The sequence below is a fragment of the Mytilus edulis genome, chromosome 14 (genome assembly GCF_963676685.1).
Source record: "Mytilus edulis chromosome 14, xbMytEdul2.2, whole genome shotgun sequence".
NCBI lineage: Eukaryota > Metazoa > Mollusca > Bivalvia > Mytilida > Mytilidae > Mytilus > Mytilus edulis.
This window is the reverse complement of record NC_092357.1, coordinates 63,416,233-63,438,759: the sequence shown is the minus strand read 5'-3', so window position 1 is coordinate 63,438,759 and position 22,527 is coordinate 63,416,233. Positions and strand designations below refer to the sequence as shown.

Here is a 22,527-nt window from a genome sequence, read left to right as displayed (position 1 = left end):
TGAACCATGAAATTGAGAAAATAGTCAAATGATAATTTCCAGACAGACAAATACACCTTACAATCATAACACACACCAAAATATAGTTGACCTGTTGCTAATAGTATTAGAGAAACAGAAGAAAAAACAAAAATTTAACATTAAGTAATGAACCATAAAAATGAGGTCAAGGTCAAATAAAATATGTCAGACTTACATGTATATTGTAAAATATGTTCATACATGAAATATAGTTAACCTATTGCATATAGTATAAAAAAAAAGACCAAAACACAAAAACTTAACTTTAACCACTGAACCATGAAAATGAGGTCAATGTCAAGGTCAGATTACACCTGCCAAATGGACATGTACACCTAACAATCATTTCATACACAAAATATGGTAGACCCATTCCTCATAGTATATGAGATATGGACATAACCAAGAAAACTTAACCTCTCTGATCCATGAAATAAGGTCAAGGTCAAGTGAAAGGCATGAAGACTTTGCAAGGTATGCTAATACCAGGTATAGGTTAGCAAATGCCACTGAATCACTATCCCTATGTTAAGCTTTCTTCTATACAAGTCAAGCTCAACAAAAACAACAACTAACATAAAGACATTAGGCACACATTTGTTTTTATGATCATAAAAACGTAAAAATTAAAAATTTCATTTATATTTTATGAAAATGCACTTTTATAATTCTGTATAATGTCCTCTACAGCATCACAAGCTTCTTCAAAATCCTCCTGAAAAAGATAAAAAAAAATCTTTAAAAAATTACACTGTTCTGATAAATTATATTTAAATAATATATATATTTAAATTAAAATGCATTTAAGTGTGTTCAGGTTTGCTGTTTGAAATGAATCCAGGCCAGGATTTAAAAAGCAAATACTTCATTCCTCTTTGTTTTTTCTTGACATGCAATGATCAGCTGAATATCTGTTACCATTGACTGAATATTTAGACATACGATTTGAATTTGATCTTTTTTTTTTGCATTTTAACACCAGTTTTTAGCACCACATTTGGGCTATTTCATGATTGCCAGTTTTTAATGGTGGAGGAAGCCACAGTGCCTGGAGAAAACCACTGACCTTTAATAGGGAAGCTGATAATCCTAGTCAATAAAGATTAGATCTAGTGCACCAGTTCCAAATCACAACCTAAGTGTTGACTGGCTTGTGGTTACAGTAGTGACAACTTATACTACTCAGCCACTGAGGCAAGGCCCCTTTTAGACATGAGATATGTGTAAATCAACTATTGTCACTTTTTGTCATATAACAGAATAAGGTTTCCATGCTAACATATACATAGGTTTTAAATATTTGACTTTGAGCATTCTTGATGAAAGTGAGATCATGAAAATACTATCTCACTGCATTGATGACCCATTGGTGGCCTTCCATTTGGTCAGGTTGTTGTCTGATTGAAATATTCCCCATTTCCATTCTCAGTTTTACTTTGAACAGATACAATTAATACCTAATATTTATAGAATAACTAATTTAAAAAATTCAAACAAAAAAATATTCAACGAGTAACCAAATAACACACTAATTCACCACATGAGTTTATTATCTTTGTAGTTTGGTCATAAAGGGGATATAAGGTAAGCTACTCTCGGTCCGAATAACACTTATCAATTCAAAGTTTTAAAAAGTTTTCAAATTTCAGATTTTTGGAAATTTGATCAAAGTTTTAAAATATCAAAATTCTAAATTGTGTAAAAGTTTTGAAATTTTCAAATTTTAACCAAATAATTAGAATATTAAAATTCTAAATATCGTTTTTAAATTTGATAGTTTAGAAATTTGATCGAACTTTAAATATATCAAACCTAACATGCAATTTTGATTATTTTGCTTTTTGAAAGTTTGATTTTTTAAATTTTTGATTAAAATATCAAAAATAGAAAAGGGACGAAAAGAGGGGTACCTGTAAACACAGTTCTGATTATAATTAATCTTAGTTAGGAATAAATAGCACGAAATATATGAAATCATTTTTAATTACAAGATGAATAGTTAGAAGAAGAAGTCGTTTTTTTTATAAAACATTTTAGACATCATATGGGATTACAGTGTCCAGAAATTTTTCGGTTGTGCATCTATTAAAAAAATATTTAAACCGGCTTCAAAAAAGTTGATTTAAATCTCTAATATAAGGTTAGAGTTTGAGATAAATAATTCAGAGCTATTTGGAGTACCCAGTGCCAAACATTTAGAAGTAACAGTGAAAACTGACCAACTCTCAGAAGGCCAAAAAGTATTCTTCGCCTTTTTGACGTTCCTCATTAAGGTAGATCCAGAAAAAGCGCTTCGGTCGCATGAAACTTTAAACGTTTCGTTTTCTTTTTTATCAATTGCATTGCCTTTTATGATTGATTTCAGGTCCAAGCAATGATACGGAAGGAATACTAAATTTATGGTGTCGCAATGAACGTTGTGCCAGGCGTGCTTCAGCTGGTTCCTAGATAAATAAGTGTACTGGTTCAGTGATGATTTAGTGATAATAGGCGTCCTACTAAAACCCCGAAATACATTGTATAACAATGAACTAAAATTAAAATCATACAAGACAAAAATGTCCAGAAGCTCCTGAATTGGGACAGGCGCACAAATGCGTCGGGGTTAAACATGTTTGTTTATATCACAACCCTACCCCTCTACCTCTAGCCAATGTAGAATAAACAAACACACAGCAATACCGGTTGAAAAGAAATCCAAGTCCTATGTCAGAATAGGAAACAGAAGAAACTATCACAAAGAAACTTAGGATTCAACTCCCTCGGGCAAAGTAGCCCTTGTAGATGGATTTTGATGTGTTTACCTTCACTTTGGCCAAACACCTCTTCAATTGTCTTGGTTCTTATATTTACTTGAGTTTTAAATATCCAGTTTTCACCGTTCCATAGGTCAATGCTTTACTTAAAATCCTGCATTTTACATTGTACAGGTTTCTCGAGAGCAACATTGGTGAATGGTCAAAAACGGAAAAATCCATCATGCAGCTGACAGCGTGGCACTCTTTTTACACGCCCCATTCTGACTGGACGTACATTTTTTGTACCTGTATTCTTTTACTTTGCTCAAAGTTGATTGCTGTACAATAACTTAAAAATGTACAAATAAGGGATGACATAAACAAATCAATGTAAGGTAAACAAGAATGTGTCCAAAGTACATGGATGCCCCACTCGCACTATCATTTTCCATGTTCCATGAACCATAAAATTGGATAAAAAACTCATTTGGCATTAAAATTTGAAAGATTATACTATAGGGAACATATGTACTAAGTTTCAAGTTGATTGGACTTCAGCTTCATCAAAAACTACCTTGACCAAAAACTTTAACCTGAAGCAGGATGAACTGACGCACGGACGGACGAACGAACGGACGGACGAACGGAGCCACAGACCAGAAAACATAATGCCCCTCTACTATTGTGGTGGGGCAAAAAAATCTCAATTCAAATAGTTTGGGGGTGGGGGTTGAACTGCTGCAAGATGTGGTTATCCGACATTGATTTTTACATATATCTATATGGGTCAATCAATTTTTCGCAAATTAAGTTAAGAGGGTTTGGGGGGTCAGTGAAAAAACTATGTGAATTAAGTTTTTTATCCTTCATTGAACTTTTGATGTCGTCCCTTACAAATACGGAACAATGATATTCCTTAATTCAACAAAAATCCCTTTTCCTTGTATTTGCTATTCAAAAACAGTGGTTGATTTAGGGCCCCAAAGGGAGGTACATGTACGTATAAGATAAATACATATACTTTTTACAAGCATCAGTCAAAACATTGTCTAAAAGAGCAACCATTTAACTTAAAAAATTGGGCTTGTTTGTCATGTCCAAGTGGAGAAAAAAAAAAGAATTTTGCGCTAAGCGTTAACAATTTTATTAACTTTTTCATCGCTATTAATCAAATGATTTAGTTATAAAATTTAACACTATAAGACATGGGGAAAATCTGGATTCAGAAATTATTTTTTTTTTGGTCTACTGCTTGCGCAGAATATTTTTTGTCTTCAAATTGGGACCAGAATATTTTTATGTACCATTATTGAAGCCCCTCATGGACCTTAGTGACAATATTTATTGATCAGATTCCCCAAAAGATTACCATTTATCGCTGATAAAAAAAATTGAACATAATTTTCAAAATGCCGACACCTACAAATTGATAGATGGGCGCTTAATGTACAGCAGCAACTATTACATAAGTTTTTTGTAGACGAAATGCGCGTCTTGCACAAATACAAAATTTACATCCAGTTATCTATCTATGATGAGTTTATGTAGGTACCTTATAACAGTATCCTCGCTCAAGCTACTCAATTTGATCTTACTCAGTTATTCAGTGTAAAAAAAATATTAAAAACCTCCCACATTCCAGAATAGCACAACGTTCATTGCGACACCATGAATTCAGTGTTCCTACAGTACCAATACTTAGAACTGAAATCATTGATACAAGGCAATATTATGATCGTCATGCAATCGATAAAAAATGATAACAAAACATTAAAAGTTAGCGCTGTTCTGGATCTACCTTCTTCAGGAATGCTCAAAGCTGAATATTTAGGGTCAACAATTTATAAAGAACAGAAATAGTTGATTAAAAACTTTAAAGATGAGATCGTTCAAAATGCACATGGAAGGATATATTCATCTGCCAACATGAGTGTAGAAAGTAAGAAGTCGTAGAGCAAAACAGAAAAAAATTAAATCAAATGATATAATACAAAGTGTATTGAGCCATTTTATTGCTTAAAATTCAGTAGAAGATATATAAAAAGATACTCAACCTAACCATACTATTTGACCTACTGACAGTTGATCAGTTTTTACTGTTTCTCCTAAAATATTGGTGCTGGGAAAACCAGCAAGTAAAATGGTCATTATCAGAGACGTGCGTCTTGTTTAAAATAAATGCTCTTCTTTTGAGAAATATTTATTTTGTCATCCAATTTTTCACCGCTTACAACTCTCTGTCTGTGGTTTAATTTTACATTAACTTTTAAGTAACAGTATGTGTTCATTTCATTTCATTTTGTTTCGTTTTGTTCCGCTTTTATTTCGTTTCGCAGATTACAGGTACCCCTCTTTCGCCCCTTTTCTATTTTTGATATCTTAATCAAAATTTTAAAAATCAAACTTTCAAAAAGTGAAACAAGTGAAACTGTGAGCTACTGCTCACTGATGATACCCCCGCCGCAAGTGGATAATATTAATAGTGTAAAAATATGCAAGTGTTCGGTAAACAGGAAGTTGTCAAGTGATGAATCTGAAAACGCATCACATGGTATAGCTGACTTAGATAAACCCTGAAACCAAATTTCAGAAATCCTTGTATTGTAGTTCCTGAGAAAAATGTGACGAAAGTTTCATGGGACGGACTGACTGACGGACGGACTGATGGACGGACTGACGGACGGACTGACAGACAGAGGTAAAACAGTATACCCCCCTTTTTTTAAAGCGGGGGTAAAATAATCAAAATTGCACGTTAGGTTTAGTAATTTTAAAGTTTGATCAAATTTCTAAACTATCAGATTTAAAAACAATATTTAGAATTTTAATATTTTAAGTATTTGGTTAAAATTTCAAAATTTCAAAACTTTAACACAATTTGGAAATTTGATATTTTAAAACTTTGATCAAGATTTCAAAAATCTAAAATTTTAAGATTTTTTAAAACTTTGAATTGATAAGTGTTACACGGACCACTCTCCTATACACATGATTTAAGGGACAGTGCAATTTGACAGCGCAAATAGCACAATCTAATTAAAAACTGATCTCTCATCGCTCCCGTTTTCTGTCGCGTGGGAGATCTAACGAAACCGGCTTTGAGGTCACATGTGAGTGAACTAAAAGTTATGAATTTATAATGATATGCAAATGAGTTGACGACCTATTGATAAGCCAATCAAAAAAGTTTATGAATTATTTTGACTGACGATTTCGTCGTAAATAAAATGAGTAACATCCCTTTACCTTCCGTTAAACTTTCAAGATCGTGGAAGACTCAATTTCATTGGTCGAAAAAGACACACCTACGAGGTCACTCACATGTGACCTCAAAGCGGGTTTCGTTAGATCTCCCACGCGACATATCAGAAACAGGAGCGATGAAAAATCGGTTTTCAATTAGATTGCAAATAGCACAGCTGCAGTGTATAAATATCTAAATACAGTGGTGGATCCAGAGGGGGGTTCCTGGGGTTTGAACCATGCTTTTTTGGGATGATCAATGCATTTGTATAGGGACATATATGTCCCCCCTCTTTTTTAATCTGAGTTGGGAACCAACCCTTTTTAAAAAGGATTGATCTGCCCCTGAAACACTATCCCACTTACATTAGTTACTCCATATTTGTTGTACCAATGGAGATAAGCCTTGGCTGCAAATTTGACCCTTGACCTTTCATAGACGGTCTCAAGGTATTCTACTATTGACTCTGAATTTGATGCTACTGTAATTGAAGCTGTCTTTTGGTCCAATACTGTTAGTTTTGGCTGAAACAATAATCATTAGTTGATGAAGACACATATTTCATGTATTTCTTTCATTCATGCTCTATTTTTGTGAACAGCTGATTTTTTTTGTTTTATACCTTATAAACATGTACTGTAAACTCAGAACTCAGAAATTAAAATTGAGATTTTGTCATTTTGGACTAAAATGTGATTATAATTTTTGTGATATTGTGAAAAATCCTCTTTAATTTATAAAAAAAAATCAAAATGTGAGTTAAAATATTGTGATTATAGAGGGGAGATAGGACCTTTATCGGGACTCCGGGATCGGGTGTTTTTTAAGGTCGGGATTTCGGGATTGACCCTTTCGGGATCCGGGAATTCTTTTTTTCGAATTTCGGGACCTCAGGATTTCGTGTTTTTAAGCCCGGGATTTCGGGATCAGGACCCCTCCTACCTTCCCTCATTATAACCCTGTCGCCTTTTCACAATAATAAAAGCATTGCAATAATTTCTGAATTTAAAGTAGTTTTTGTTAGGTTTTCTAAGAAAAGATATTTCTATATTAAACCAGTATTGCCATGAATATTTTCTGTCTTCCATTGATAGTGAAGATGAGTATGGGTGTAGCTGTTTTTAGCATACATGAATCATACATGTTTTATGAAACCTAAAGACACAAAAAGTTCAATTAATCACTCTCTTTTAATTTACCAGGTGAAAATCAAATTTTAAAGACAGTTGTCATCATACTGTTCAAACTGGTTTTATTTTACATGAAATTCAAATTCTGTTATTTTATTGGAATCAATGAAAACATTTTGTGAGGTTTCATTTTGATGTGTTTTTCAAAATATAATACTTTTTTTCTTCTCTCATTTGTTAACACTGCTTGGCAACCCGAGCTATTAGAAATAGAAAAACTTAGATGTCTACAAAAGACTATATATCTCTAAATGTAATTGTCAATGTTACGTGTTGAAGATTGTACTTTGAACTTTAATTGTTCACTTTTTACACATTATAACCTTGACGAAGAGTTGTCTCATTGGCACCCATACCACATCTTTTTATTTCTATATTTTTTTTACACATACCAGTCCAGATATCTATAGGGAATGGATTCCAGCTAACCGTGTTTAAAGATTTACACATACCAGTCCAGATATCTATAGGGAAGGGGTTCCAGCTGACGGTGTTGAAAGATTTACCCATACCTGTCCAGATATCTATAGGGAAGGGGTTCCAGCTGACCTTGTTGAAAGATTTACACATACCTGTCCAGATATCTATAGGGAAGGGGTTCCAGCTGACCGTGTTGAAAGATTTACATATACCAGTCCAGATATCTATAAGGAAGGGGTGTCAGCTGACAATGTTAAAAGATTTACACATACCTGTCCAGATATCTATAAGGAAGGGGTTCCAGATGACCATGTTGAAAGATTTACACATACCTGTCCAGATATCTATAGGGAATGGGTTCCAGCTGACTGTGTTGAAAGATTTACACATTCCTGTCCAGATATCTAAAGGGAAGGGGTTTCAGCTGACCGTCTTGAAAGATTACACATACCTGTCCAGATATCTATAAGAAAAGGGGTTCCAGCTGACAGTGTAAAAAGATTTACACATACCTGTCCAGATATCTATAGGGAAGGTATTCCAGCTGACAGTGTTGAAAGATTTACACATACCTGTCCAGATATCTATAGGGAAGGGATTCCAGCTGACAGTGTTGAAAGATTTACACATACCTGTCCAGATATCTATAGGGAAGGGGTTCCAGCTGACCGTGTTGAAAGATTACACATACCTGTCCAGATATCTATAGGGAAGGGGTTCCAGCTGACCGTGTTGAAAGATTACACATACCTGTCCAGATATCTATAGGGAAGGGGTTCCAGCTGACCGTGTTGAAAGATTTACACATACCTGTCCAGATATTTATAGGGAAGGGATTCCAGCTGACAGTGTTAAGATTTACACATTGCTGTCCAGATATCTATAGGGAATGGGTTCCAGCTGACCGTGTTGAAAGATTTACACATACCTGTCCAGATATCTATAGGGAAGGGGTTCCAGCTGACCGTGTTGAAAGATTTACACATACCTGTCCAGATATCTATAGGAAAGGGGTTCCAGCTGACAGTGTTGAAAGATTTACACATACCTGTCCAGATATATATAGGGAAGGGATTCCAGCTGACTGTGTTGAAAGATTTACGGAACTTTTTCTCCAGCCCCTTGGTCATCTGGGGTAAAATGTCTCTGTACTGTCACCTCGTGCTATCACTACATTACCTATACTATCAAACTGATACTGTATAAGGAAAATATTTGCATGCTCTTTCCTGTTGTATCAACAAACATACGTACCAAATTACAATTAAGAAGATGTAATCGTAAAAAAAATAAACAAGTTAAGCCAATTATGAATATTTTACATAATAAAAGCTAAGGAAAAGATAACTGTTATAATTAGAATTCAAAATAAAAAAATCAACCCATCAATATTCTTTATAGCTTAGCAACCCCATTTTAACCATTCTTTTTCTTTTAGTTTGGGGGCCAATTTTTTTTCTTTCTATCTTATATTTTGGCTCATTTTTTATTATTTTATATTTGGTGGCCTATGTTTTTTTATTCAATGTTTTAGTCCAGTTATTCACTATTTTATAGTTTTTTGGTCTATCTTTTTATATTCTCTATTCTAAGTAGCCCGTTTTTCATTATTTGATATTTTTTTCTGGTCCATGTGTCTATATTGTATTGTTTGCACATATTTTGTTGTCCCATTATTCTCTTATTTGTAAACCTCATCACATTCCTGATACTTAAGGATACTATATTTCCTTTGCTGTCATGTCGTCTAATGCTTTGACTCATTTGTTTCTGTAATCCTGCCCAAAACAGCTTACTGTAATACATAAAAATATAACATAAGTTTGATATGCATACACCTCCTTTAATTTGGAGCACCTCATTATGTTTCTGTAATCCTGCCAAAGACTGTCAGCCCTGAGACAGCTTACTGTAATAGCAAAAATATAACATAAGTTTGATTAGTATACACCTCCTTTAATTTGGAGCACCACTGTATGTGAAGCTAAAAATACCAATAAAGTTTTAAGCTGAAATATCACTCAATGTGGCATCAAAACTATAAAAAAATTGTAAGGGTTCCGCAGAACTCAGTGTCTCGCCTACTTTTGCTGTTAATCGCAGGCTCACCAAATGAGGAATAAATTATAGTACAAATCCAAAATAGTATAAGAAAATTATTTAAATTTTAACAAGAGTGCACACGCTGAAATGTTTCGCCTTCTATACTAATCATTGATATTATGTTGATAGTCCTAAGTATAAAGCTAAGCTTTATTACAACTGTCACATAAACTTAACATTAACCAAGATAACTAAACAAAGACCAATGAACCTTGAAAAAGAGGTCCAGGTCAGATGAACCATGCCAGGCAGACAGGTACAGCTAACAATGCTTCTATACAACATATATAGTTGACACATTACTTATAGTTTAAGAAAAATAGACCAAAACACAAAAACTTAACACTGTGCAATGAACCGTGAAAATGAGGTCACGGTTAAATAAAACCTGCTCGACTGACATAAAGATCATAAAATATTTCCATACACCAAATATAGTTGACCTATGGCATATAGCATTAGATAAAAAGACCAAAACTCAAAAACTTAACTTTGACCACTGAACCATGAAAATGAGGTCAAGGTCACATGACATCTGCCCTCTAGACATGTACACTTAACAATCATTCCATATATAGTAGACAAATATAGTAGACCTATTGCATATGGTATGAGAAAAACCGACCAAAACACAAAAATTTAACTATAACCACTGAACCATGAAAATGAGGTCAAGGTCAGATGACACCTGCCAGTTGGACATGTACACCTTACAGTCCTTTCATACGCCGAATATACTAGCCCTATTGCTTATAGTATTTGAGATATGGACTTGACCACCAAAACTTAACCTTGTTCACTGATCCATGAAATGAGGTCGAGGTCAAGTGAAAACTGTCTGACAGACACGAGGACCTTGCAAGGTACGCACATATCAAATATAGTTATCCTATTACTTATAATAAGAGAGAATTCAACATTACAAAAAATTTGAACTTTTTTTTCAAGTGGTCACTGAACCATGAAAATGAGGTCAAGGACATTGGACATGTGACTGACGGAAACTTCGTAACATGAAGCATCTATATACAAAGTATGAAGCATCCAGGTCTTCCACCTTTTAAAATATAAAGCTTTTAATAAGTGAGCTAACGCCGCCGCCGCCACCGCCTCCGCTGTAGCTGCCGCCGCATCACTATCCCTATGTCGAGCTTTCTGCAACAAAAGTTGCAGGCTCGACAAAAACTTTAACCACAGAGTGAATGTGTTGTTTCCCTGCAGAAAATCTAGTCCATTTAAAAGTAAAATACGGAAAATATGGATATATATTTTTACGAAATTTACTTCTCGATACTATTGTATGATCACAATAAATAAGCTTCTGTCCAAGTTTGGTACAAACCCAGGATATTAAAATTTTAAAAACTTTAACCACAGAGTTAATGTGTTGTTTCCTGGCAGAAAATCTAGTTCATTTAAAAGTAAAATACGGAAAAAATGGATATACATTTTTACAAAATTTACTTCTTGATACTATTTTATGATCCTAATTAATAAGCTTCTGTCCAAGTTTGGTACAAACCAAGGATAGTTTAAGAAAATTTTTTAAACTTTAAAAACATTAACCACAGAGTGAATGTGTTGTTTCCTGGCAGAAAATCTAAGTCCATTTAAAAGTAAAATACAGAAAAAATGGATATATATTTTTACAAATTTACTTCTGGATACTATCTTATGATCATAAACAAGCTTCTGTCCAAGATTGGTACAAACCCAGGATAGTTTAAGAAAATTGTTAAAATTTTAAAAACATTAATCACAGAGTGAATGTGTTGTTTCCTGACAGAACATTTAAGTCTATTTATAAGTAAAATATGGAAAAAATGGAATTTTATTTTTACAAATTTACTTCTGGATACTATCTTATGATCATAAACAAGCTTCTGTCCAAGATTGGTACAAACCCAGGGTAGTTTAAGAAAGTTATCAATTTTTTTAAAAACTTTTACCATAGAGTGAACATTTTCTATCCAAAATATTTTTCTTCAATTGTTATCACATCACTTTTATTAAATACAAAAATTATTGTGAGGATTTTATCATTGCAAATAATGTGACTGGGTGAGAATCACAATTAAAAGAACTCACATTTTGATATCAGATACATATATTTGTATCCTAAAATAGCTAAAATAATCTTTCATTTGTGTCCCTACTTAAAAATCACAGCAACAAATGAACTCATAAATTTCTCAATTAACTGTCTAATTTGTACTTAACTATCTTAAGTTACCTTTTAGCTATATAATGGACCTGTACAAATTTATTTGCTGGAAGAGGACAAACTGATCTTATCATCTCCCAAGGTTCCAAACCAATACTTGGCCCACTACAAAATAAAAATATGTAACAATACATTGATTAATAATATGTGTACATGTATATACTATGATTCTTTATACTGTATTATGTATTAAAGGTGAAATGAAATAAATCTCTATGGTGAACAATTGTTTTTCTTATCTTTAAAGAAGGTACCATAAAAAAAACGTTTTATGAGTAAGGGGAGACAATTCAAGCTATTTTTCATGTCAAGATTATACAAAATATTTTCTAATTTAAAAACAGACAATTCCAAAGTTTTCAGTACTTCACTAAATTAACATTAGGTATTTGTATATATACTTAAATAATTTAATTTTGAATGTAACACGTCTTCTGATTGGCTGACATTGTTTTGTTTATCAGCTCATAGACATAATTTTGTCATGTGACAGTGATGACATTAATGTTTTTTCATGGTTTACTCCAGTTAAATGGAATTTAGAATTAAATTATAGGAAATGACTGTTATATTCTTTCTGTCTATTTTAAATTACTTCACAAATGTGGTGCTCACTTTAAAATAACACGTTAATCAGTGTGCACCACATTTTTTTTATGTTATTTCTTCAGAGACAGAAAAAATATTATTGTCATTCCTTAATGAAATTATAGTGTTTTTCTATGTACAACTAGAGGCTCTTAAGAGCCTGTGTCGCTCACCTTGGTCTATGTGCATACATGTATTAAACAAAGGACACAGATGGATTCATGCCAAAATTTTGTTTTGATGATGGTGATGTATTTGTAGATCTTACTTTACTAAACATTCTTGCTACTTACAATTTTCTCTATCTATAATTAACATAGCGCTTTAGTTACAAAGGATAATATTTTGTAAAAATTTACAAAAATTTACCAAATTATTGAAAATTGTTAAAAATTGACTATAAAGGGCAATAACTCCTTAAGGAGTCAACTGAACATTTCGGTCATTTGACTTATTTGTACTTTGCTGAACATTATTACTGTTTACTGTTTATCTCTATCTATAATAGTATTCAAGATAATAACCAAAAACAGCAAAATTTCTTTAAAAATTACCAATTGAGGGTCAGCAACCCAACAACCTGTTGTCCAATTCATCTGAAAATTTCAGGGCAGATAAATATTGATTTGATAAACAATTTAACGTTGTCAGATTTGCTCTAAATGCTTTGTTTTCAGTGTTATAAGCCAAAATCTACATTTTACCCCCTATGTTCTATTTTTAGCCATGGTGGCCATCTTGGTTGGTTGGCTGGGTCACCGCACACAATTTTTAAACTAGATACTCAAATGATGATTGTGGCTAAGTTTGGTTAAATTTGGCCCAGTAGTTTCAGAGGAGAAGATTTTTATAAAAGTTAACTACGACAGACGACGACGATGGACGCCAAGTGATGAGAAAAGCTCACTTGGCCCTTTGGGTCAGGTGAGCTAAAAAGTGATATTCAAAAAATCTCAATGGATTATTGTATTAAATGAATGTTTTATACAAGGGGAGATAATCTAACCTTTTTGGTGTCATGGTATTTGTTGGAAGGAACACTCCCCCAAGAGCAGACGCTATAGAGGTGTTCATGGCATCAAAAGATACACTCTCCATCTTTCTCTGCAGTTTTCCGAGGACATCATCGTTATATGTCAGAACAACACAGTCAGTATTCCTGAAATGGAATTGTCTATAAATATATTTCTGAAATAAAAACTGCATTTGTAAAAGACCATTTGAATTACAAAATATCCATAGTTTGGCTATAAATTTGATAAAATATCTAGGAATAGGTGAAAATTATAGATCAAAATGTAAAAAAAAAGAAACTGCCAATAAAAAACAACCATAAAACTGTTCAATTGTGTTTGTGCATTCATGCCAGTTTTGAAATTTCTTAAACCAAATTCATTCCCTGGTTTCGTTTTCTCCTTTTTCTTGTTCCTGATTTTCCTTGAAGATCATATTCAAATGATGTTAAAGGTATGACAGTGTTAGCAAAGCATTATAGTTCTGTAACGGACTTTCTCCTGTCAAACATGGCGCCACAGTACAGCAAATCAGATGGTTCATGGGATATTCCTCTCTCATGGCCTCACAAAGACGAGATCCTAATCCTTAAAATACACAAGTCTATGTAAGGTTATGTTTGGGACTGATCCTCACAGTACAGGAAATCAGTCGGTTCATGGGATATTCCTCCCTCATGGTCTCACAAAGACGAGATCATAATCCTAAAAATACATAAGTCTATGTAAGGTTATGTTTGGGACTGATCCTCACAGTTCAGGAAATCAGGTGGCTCATGGGAAATTTCTCCCTCATGGCCTCACAAAGACGTGATCCTAATCCTAAAAATACACAAGTCTATATAAGGTTATGTTTTGAAATGATCCGCACAGTACAGGAAATCAGGTTGTTCATGTGATTTTCCTCCCTAATCGCCTTACAAAGAAGAGATCGTAAACCAAATATGTCACTTTTTAGTGTATGGTTCTGTTTGGAAATGATCCAACGGTACAGTCATAATAACTTGATAATCTCTTTTCTAAGAATATATAAATCTCTATAGAGTTGTGCTTGATATTTCAACAAAATCACAAAAATATACAACAAAAGGAATATCATAAGGCCTTGTGCTTGGTTTGGGTTGTCTCTCCTTGTCAACTTATTTTACATCAGGATATATAATATTGAATTAATGATATTAAGAAAGTTGTGAAATATATATGTTGCTGAATTTGTTTTATTTTTACTATATATAGCATGGACTCCAATGTATATGACCATGTACACTGATGTAGATTATGTTTAAAAACAAGGGTTTTATTTTTACTAGCATGGACTCCAATGTATATGACCATGTACACTGATGTAGATTATGTTTAAAAACAAGGGTTTTGTTTTTACTAGCATGGACTCCAATGTATATGACCATGTACACTGATGTAGATTATGTTTAAAAACAAGGGTTTTATTTTTACTAGCATGGACTCCAATGTATATGACCATGTACACTGATGTAGATTATGTTTAAAAACAAGGGTTTTATTTTAAAGCTGATATATCATTATGCAGATTAGAATTTTATAAGCCATTTCAGCCAAAAATCAATCACAGCATTGATGCAACTTGGATAAGTGAAAAATTACGTTTACAGGACAAGGGGAGATAACACAATTTTGTCATTTTATTCACATGAGCTTAAGTACCTACATACATAAAAATACCAACCTGAACCTGTACCACCAGTCAAACTGTGCATCATTATACAACCACTGTACATGTCACACCTGTAAAAAAAAAAAGAAGACTGCTTTGGACAGGGCTAATTTTGACATACTGTATACATGCATATATATGGTATATCGTTGCTGGGCTCCCAAAATGTTGTAAATTTACAAATTTTTCAATAATTTTTTTTTACCATGAACAGGCTTTGAAAATTTTGACAAAATTCATGCTTCCAAAATGTCGGATGTGAACTTGAACATTTTTGTAAATAGTAGTGAAATAAAAACTTTGTCAATTCTGTATTATCCAAGAACTTAAATTATTTTCACAGAAATAAAGATATGTACAATTATTTTATTCCCAAAGTCATTAAACAATGATTTTCAAGTTTTCATACAATATTTTGGAAGCAAACATTACACACAACTGACATTGGCATTTTGTAATATGTCTTATTTTAAACGTTTTGATTTGGGTAACCATATGCTATTTTGTAATACAAAAGATTTCCTCCCGCCCATACCATTAATGTCAAAAAGTATTTTTAGGCAGAAAAGTTATATACGACATTTTGGAAACCCAGCGACAATATGCACCTGTTTACTTACTGTGGCAGATTGTGTTGACCTCTAAAGGTCTTTGAATGTTGTGTGTTGTTAGTTTATTGTGTTATATTGATGTTTACAACTGATTCAACAAGTAAATGCTGTAGATTAATATATTTTCTTGAGCACTACTTTTTATGGAATGAGGAAAAAATTTAATGTTAGCAGAAAATTGATTTCATGGTTTACAGTTTTTTCCATGTCCTCGTCAGTTCTTCTTCGATTTGAATATCTCTTGGGTATCTTATTTCAATATTAACAATATTACTTTGATTATTTCCGTTTGACCTACATGTATGCAAGAATTTGTGGCAATAACTTTATCATCACTTATACAACAGGTTAGCCTTAATTATTACTTTTTTTTATATACACATGTAGTTTTGTCTTTGTGTTTGGAATTCAGAATTAAGTCAGTTATCAAGACCTTGCTTTACAGAAGATATTTGTCCATTGGTCTTTAGAGCTGGCTACAGGCTGTATGAAGAATTATGAAGGAACATTACTTATCGTCGCTGGACTTCTCGAATGTTGTCAGTTATAAATTTTTCATGAAAAAAATATCTCACAAACAGGCTTTGAAAATTTTGGCAAAATGCATGCTTCCAAAATGTCCGATGTGAACTTGAACATTTTTGTAAATAGCAGTGAAATAAAAACTTTGACAGTTCTGAATTATCCAAGAACTTAAATTATTTTCACAGAAATTAAGAAATGTACAATTATTTTTTTCCCAAAGCCATTCTACAACGATTTTCAAGTTTTCATACAACATTTTGGAAGCAAACTTTACAAACAACTGACATTGGCAATTTTGTAATATGTCTTATTTTACACATTTTGATTGGTCTAACTGAATGCTATTTTGTAATACCAAACATTTCCTCCTGCCCAGACCATGGGTGTCAAAAAGTATTTTAAGCCAAAAAGTCATATACGACATTTTAGAAGCCCAGCGACGTTATGTATTTACAAATAATGTAGGTGTACAGTGAAGATGCTATCAAATTCAAAATGACCCTACCCCACATCTCCTTATATCAATGCAACATAAAATGTTACTGTGAATTAAAAAGTTATTCTGCATTCTATTCAAGACAAAAAAATGTAAATATCGAAATCAACTTTTCAATTATAGTAATACTTCATGTAATGTTATCCCATATTTTTCTGCAAGTAAATATTGTTACCTCTCAATTTCTTTCCTGACTTGGTTGGCAGTACCCTCTAGAATATGATCCTCTCCACTCTTCTTCAGTCCATGGTAACCTATAAATCATGCAAGGAAACCTTAGTGAGTGATAAAAGTGTGTTGCTGATCATCCCCAAATAATACATGTATTTATATATTATCGTTGGTTGTCTCAACAAGATTGATTTTCTCACTAGGGCCATTACAGTATAAGTGAGAAAAACAATTAGTAGAGATGACCCATGTTAATCTGTTTATCGCTATTTTACCTATGACAAAGTCAATTTCATTTGCAAGGCTGTCATGGATGTGTGCCTCCTTAGCAATGCTTAGTTTCTAGCAACAATTTATCATATAACTGGACTCATTCAGCAAGATCAAAGGCACATTTCTTAAAATAGCAATAAAAGCAAATATTGCAAAGTCCATATTTTAGTAATATAAGCCAGAGGAACATGATTCCAGGTGTTTGTAAATGGGTCCCTTGAACATCAAATTGGGAATTTTTACCCCAATTGGGAATTTTTTATCATTTTCCTGGCCTGTAAAAACAGAAAATGTATATTAAGTTTCACCTGTACACTGATTGAAGAAGTTATTGGATTCAGACCAGGGAAGTTGTAATACATGAATGCCATTGCACATGATGCACTATCATCTAAACTTTGGTAAACAAGGCATATATACCAGCTTACATAAACCTATGGCAAGCAGTTTAGCTATTTATTCGAATTTCAAATTATCTCAATATATAAGATATCTTATATAACATGTAAGATTTTTATAAGATATCTCATTTAATATATGAGATATCTTATATAATTTAATTTTTTAAAGCTATCTTATATATTATATGAGATATCTTATATATTATATGAGCACCTGAGATCACCCCTGGTTTTTTGGTGGGGTTCGTGTTGTTTATTCTTTAGTTTTCTATGTTGTGTCGTGTGTGCTGTTGTTTGTTTGTCTTTTTCATTTTTAGCCATGGCGTTGTCAGTTTGTTTTAGATTTATGAGTTTGACTGTCCCTTTGGTATCTTTCATCCCTCTTTTATATGAGATATCTTATATATTTAATAAGATATCTTATAAAGTTTAAAACTATCAGATATCTTATTAAACATATAAGATATCGTATATACTTATAAGATATCTTATATACTTTATATCTCATTAAGTATATGAAATATCTTATAAATATTTTTTATACAAGATATCTTATATAGTTTATTAGATATCATCTTAAGAAAATTATATAAGATATATTACATGAATAATCTTATAATTTCTATACGATGTCTCAAATAATATATCTTATATGATATATAAGATATCTTAAATAATCTTTTTTATAAGATATCTTATATAAATATATATCTTATATAATAAAGAAGATATCTAATATCGATTATAAGATATCTTATATAGTATATAAGATATCTTATAAATATACTTTATATAAGATATCTTATATATAGTTTATAATATATATCATATAGTTTATAAGATATCTGATAAAGAAAACTATATGAGATATCTTATAAACTATAAAAGATATCTCATAAATTTTATAACACATCTCATGAACTATGTAAGATATCTTATAAACTTTATAAGATATCTTACAAACTATATAAGATATTTAATGAACTATTATATAAGATATCTTATATAGTTTATGAAATATCTTGAAGTTAGATTGAATAGCAAAACGGCACGCCATATTAACCACTGAAAGAAATCATCCATTTGGTATTTTTTCAACAGATCATCTTTATAAACTTACCTTGATTCAAATGGATTTCAAATTGAACTAGCCAATTGTCGAATTCAGAAAAGCAATAATTACAAAAGGTTATACCGTATACTTAATTGATAAGATATTTAAAGCAATTGACCATTGAACTTTAAAATTATTTGGATCATTATGCCCCACCTACGATAGTAGAGGGGCATTATGTTTTCTGGTCTGTGGCTCCGTTCGTTCGTCCGTCCCTCCGTCTGTGGTTCCGTTCGTCCATCCAGGTTAAAGTTTTTGGTCAAGGTAGTTTTTGATGAAGCTGAAGTCCAATCAACTTGAAACTTAGTACACTTGCTGCTTATCAGATGATCTTTCTAATTTTTAAGCCAAATTAGACTTTTGACCCCAATTTTACGGTCCACTGAACATAGAAAATGAAAGTGGGAGTTTCAGGTTAAAGTTTTTGGTCAACCTAGTTTTTGATGAAGCTGAAGTCCAATCAATCTGAAACTTAGTACACTTGTTGCTTATGATATGATCTTTCTAATTTTAATGCCAAATTAGATAATTACCCAATTTCACGGTCCATGGAACATGGAAAAGGATAGTGCGAGTGGGGCATCCGTGTACTTTGGACACATTCTTGTTTTGAAACAGTTCCATAATGATGACATCGTATTTCAGGGGGGGGGGGGGTTTAATCAAGTTACATAACCGGCTCTGCTGGGCGATCTGCTTTTATAAGATCGGCGCCCATTAAAATTTATTCATCAATGTTGTATCAAAATTTGAATTTGTTCTTTGTCGAGGTCTGCTTTGACACCAATTTTGACAAAAAGCATGTTTTTGATCAACCTGCTAAGCGATCCACTTTTGCGAATTCAAAAACTCCCATAACATTTTATCCAATTGAATCCGGCTGCTAAAATTTTGTTTACCTCAAGTTGACATAATTAAATCGTTGTTAATAAAATGCGATCGTAGTCAGCATTCTTATCTGGATTTTACTACGTTTTGACGACAAACTATGACAAATCATAGTTGCCATAATCGTTGACTGAAACTTTTCCGGAAATACCGATTTTTATTTTATTTTCCTGAATTGGGAATTTATATTCACAAACATTTTTTTGGGGCCGCTGGCAGATTTAAGGTGGTATGGGTGTCTTCCTCCATCTTGGATTGTAAAAAACAGAGAACCAAAGGTCCAGATTTTCTATCAAGTTAGCAAAATTTGATGCAGGAATGAAAATTTTAAATGTTAATGTTCATTTAAAAGAACCAATTTATAAGAATATAACTTATAATTATTAAATATTTTTGCAAATATTGATTATTTTTGGTTGTTTTTAATTTTCTTTAAATTGGCATTTTAAGGGGAAGTAACTCTGAAACCGTGCATTTTCTGAAGGATTCTACATGGAATTTTCCTATTTTGTATTTTAGCTAGAAAAAACGTACGGTCACCCTATCTTTTCTTTTGATATTCTCAAAGCATTGTCTGAAAGCTATCTTTTCCTTAAGTATTTAACAATTCTATCATTTTGTTTAGTTTCTAATAACAAAATGGTGTTTTTCCCTGTATAATCCATACAAAATGTGTCATTTTGTCACGTCCAATAGCTTGAAAGAATACACGGTGACCTATCATTTTTTTATATTTTTCAACATATATCAATAGATACTGCGTTTTGGCAAAGTATGAACAAATTCTATCATTTTTATTTTTGACTCCCATACCACGTTAAGGGCCGCCAAGCGGCCCTAAACTAAATAGTGGAATCATCCCTGAGGAAATTCACACCAAAAATTAAATAGCTGATGTACATGTAGGCTTTTTTGTCTTGCTTTCTAGCAAAGGAATTTCTTCAAATGTGGTGGAATTCAATTGAACAGCAGTCTTACGTCAGCTGTTATTCAGCTATCTAACAAATAAATGCAAGCAAAGATTTTTGAATTTACATATAAATGTACAGTTATTTTCAGAGTGATTGAATAGAGGGAGACAACTCTTGCATTGTGAATGGCGATATAAATATATATATATCTACCTAATGCCCAATTTGTTCCTCTTCCTCTCTTCCCTGATACAATATTTCCATCTCTGTAAAAAAAAAATTCTGAGCCTTGAATAAGTCAGGAACCCAAGACCATTAGTAACAATATATTCATTTTAAAGGATCAGGATGGACTGAAAGGATAGTGTTCATGAATTTTGATGGATGTGGCTTATATAGAGTACAATGTTGTCTAGTGAATTTCAAATTATAAAGCATGGAGGCCTATATTATAGCAAGATTATACATTTTACCAATATAAATTAGTAGTTTTTGTTTATTGCTGTATATTGTTTTATTTTTATTGTTCTATCAGTTGGCTGTAAGTATTCTTGTTTGAACTGTTTGAATTTACATTTGTATGTTGACTTTTTATAGCTTGCTTTGCAGTTATGGGTTTTGCTCATGGATGTTGTATTAAGACCTAATAGTTGCTGCTTTTTGTCATTTGGTCTCTGGTGGAGTGTTGTCTCATTTGTAATCATATCAGATCTAGTTTCTATAGCATCTTGATGTTTTGTCATGTTTTTATTAATGCGAACAATGAGATGAAATTGTCACAAAAATAACGACTTGCATTTTAATTATATATAGCATATTTCTAAAATTGCAATAATAATAAATCTTGCATTTGTCTGTGGATGTGGCTTTTGTTCACTAATGACAATAATAAATTGCAAGCATACATTTCTGAATTTCTAGTTATTTTTTACCTTATTTTTAGACCTTTAAAAGCCTTTTGTACAACTTTTGGCTCACTATCTACATGTACAGATCTTTGTTGTCCATCAGGGTGTATGAAAGTGTGTCTGAAATAGAAAAACATAGGTGATGGTCATGATGGTAAAACAACTAGAGGCTCTCAAGACCCTGTATCGCTCACCTGATTCTACTTGGGTTTTTGAAATCATATAAAAAATATAAAATTTGGCTAAAAGTAACAACACTTGGCCAGCACCTCATAAGGAAAGGAACATTCATGCTATGTGATCCGAGTACACAGTTATCGTCCCTTGATTTTCGTTGTCCACGAATATAGTCCCTACTGTGGACAGTGTGTTACTTGTCAATTTTTTTATATCCCTTCCAAATTTATTTATTTATGTTTTATGCCTCAAGTAGCAAGAAGGGGGATAAAATTACACTGTAAAAAAATTTGATTCATGAATTATAATGTAAAGTAGTGATTTGGTCCAGTTGAAAAAGGTCAAAAATTAGCATTTCGGAAGCTGTCAAAAGATTTCAAGCCCCCCTTCACATAAAATTGTCCATATTTTGAGTTAGAGCTGATGAAGTTTTCTATAATTTTGATATAATTTGTCCCAAAAGTAGTACAACACACTGTAAAAATATTATGGAGAAAGTGCAAGTGGGATTTTTTTTATTCCCATTTATTGTCTAAAGGAAATGCACTACGAAATAATTGTGTACTCGGACCTTTTAAAGAGGTGAAATCATGAAATATAGAATTTGTACTTGGGCAACTTCCCTGCATGATTTATTTGTGTCAATTTGTCAAAAAGAATAAAACTAAAGGATTTTAAAAACTTTTATTTGATAGAAATCTGCAAAAATTTCCCATTTTGGCATGACATGGGGAAATTGAGCATTTCAAAGCTTTTTCAATTTTGATGCATAAGTGGCATTCTAACTTGCTATCTGACAGGTTTTCATGTTTTAATAT

At 32.4% G+C, this 22,527-nt stretch overlaps 2 protein-coding genes across 3 annotated transcripts in view; one reads left to right on the top strand and one right to left on the bottom strand.

The window, feature by feature from the left end:
• Positions 1–22,527, top strand: part of LOC139503830 (uncharacterized) — a 304,074-nt gene that overhangs the window by 98,785 nt on the left and 182,762 nt on the right. The window lies entirely within an intron of this gene.
• LOC139504392 (tubulin delta chain-like) lies at positions 668–21,367 on the bottom strand. Its single transcript, XM_071294470.1, has 9 exons — positions 21,199–21,367; positions 17,042–17,120; positions 15,247–15,305; positions 14,003–14,129; positions 13,535–13,702; positions 11,950–12,045; positions 9,336–9,408; positions 6,369–6,527; positions 668–736 (listed from the first exon to the last, which is right to left on the bottom strand). Exons 1-9 carry the CDS (start codon positions 21,365–21,367, stop codon positions 668–670), a joined length of 999 nt encoding a protein of 332 aa, XP_071150571.1.

What these genes read in the sequence shown, in the direction of transcription:
- LOC139504392 (XM_071294470.1), bottom strand. Translation starts at nt 21,367, where the DNA reads ATGACAAAACATCAAGATGCTATAGAAACTAGATCTGATATGATTACA. An exon ending in TAAAAAGTCAACATACAAAT is followed by an intron (nt 17,121 to 21,198) that starts GTAAATTCAAAC and finishes CATGATTTATAG; the next exon opens with GTTACCATGGACTGAAGAAG. An exon ending in ACAAATATGGAGTAACTAAT is followed by an intron (nt 737 to 6,368) that starts GTAAGTGGGATA and finishes TATCTTTTTCAG; the next exon opens with GAGGATTTTGAAGAAGCTTG.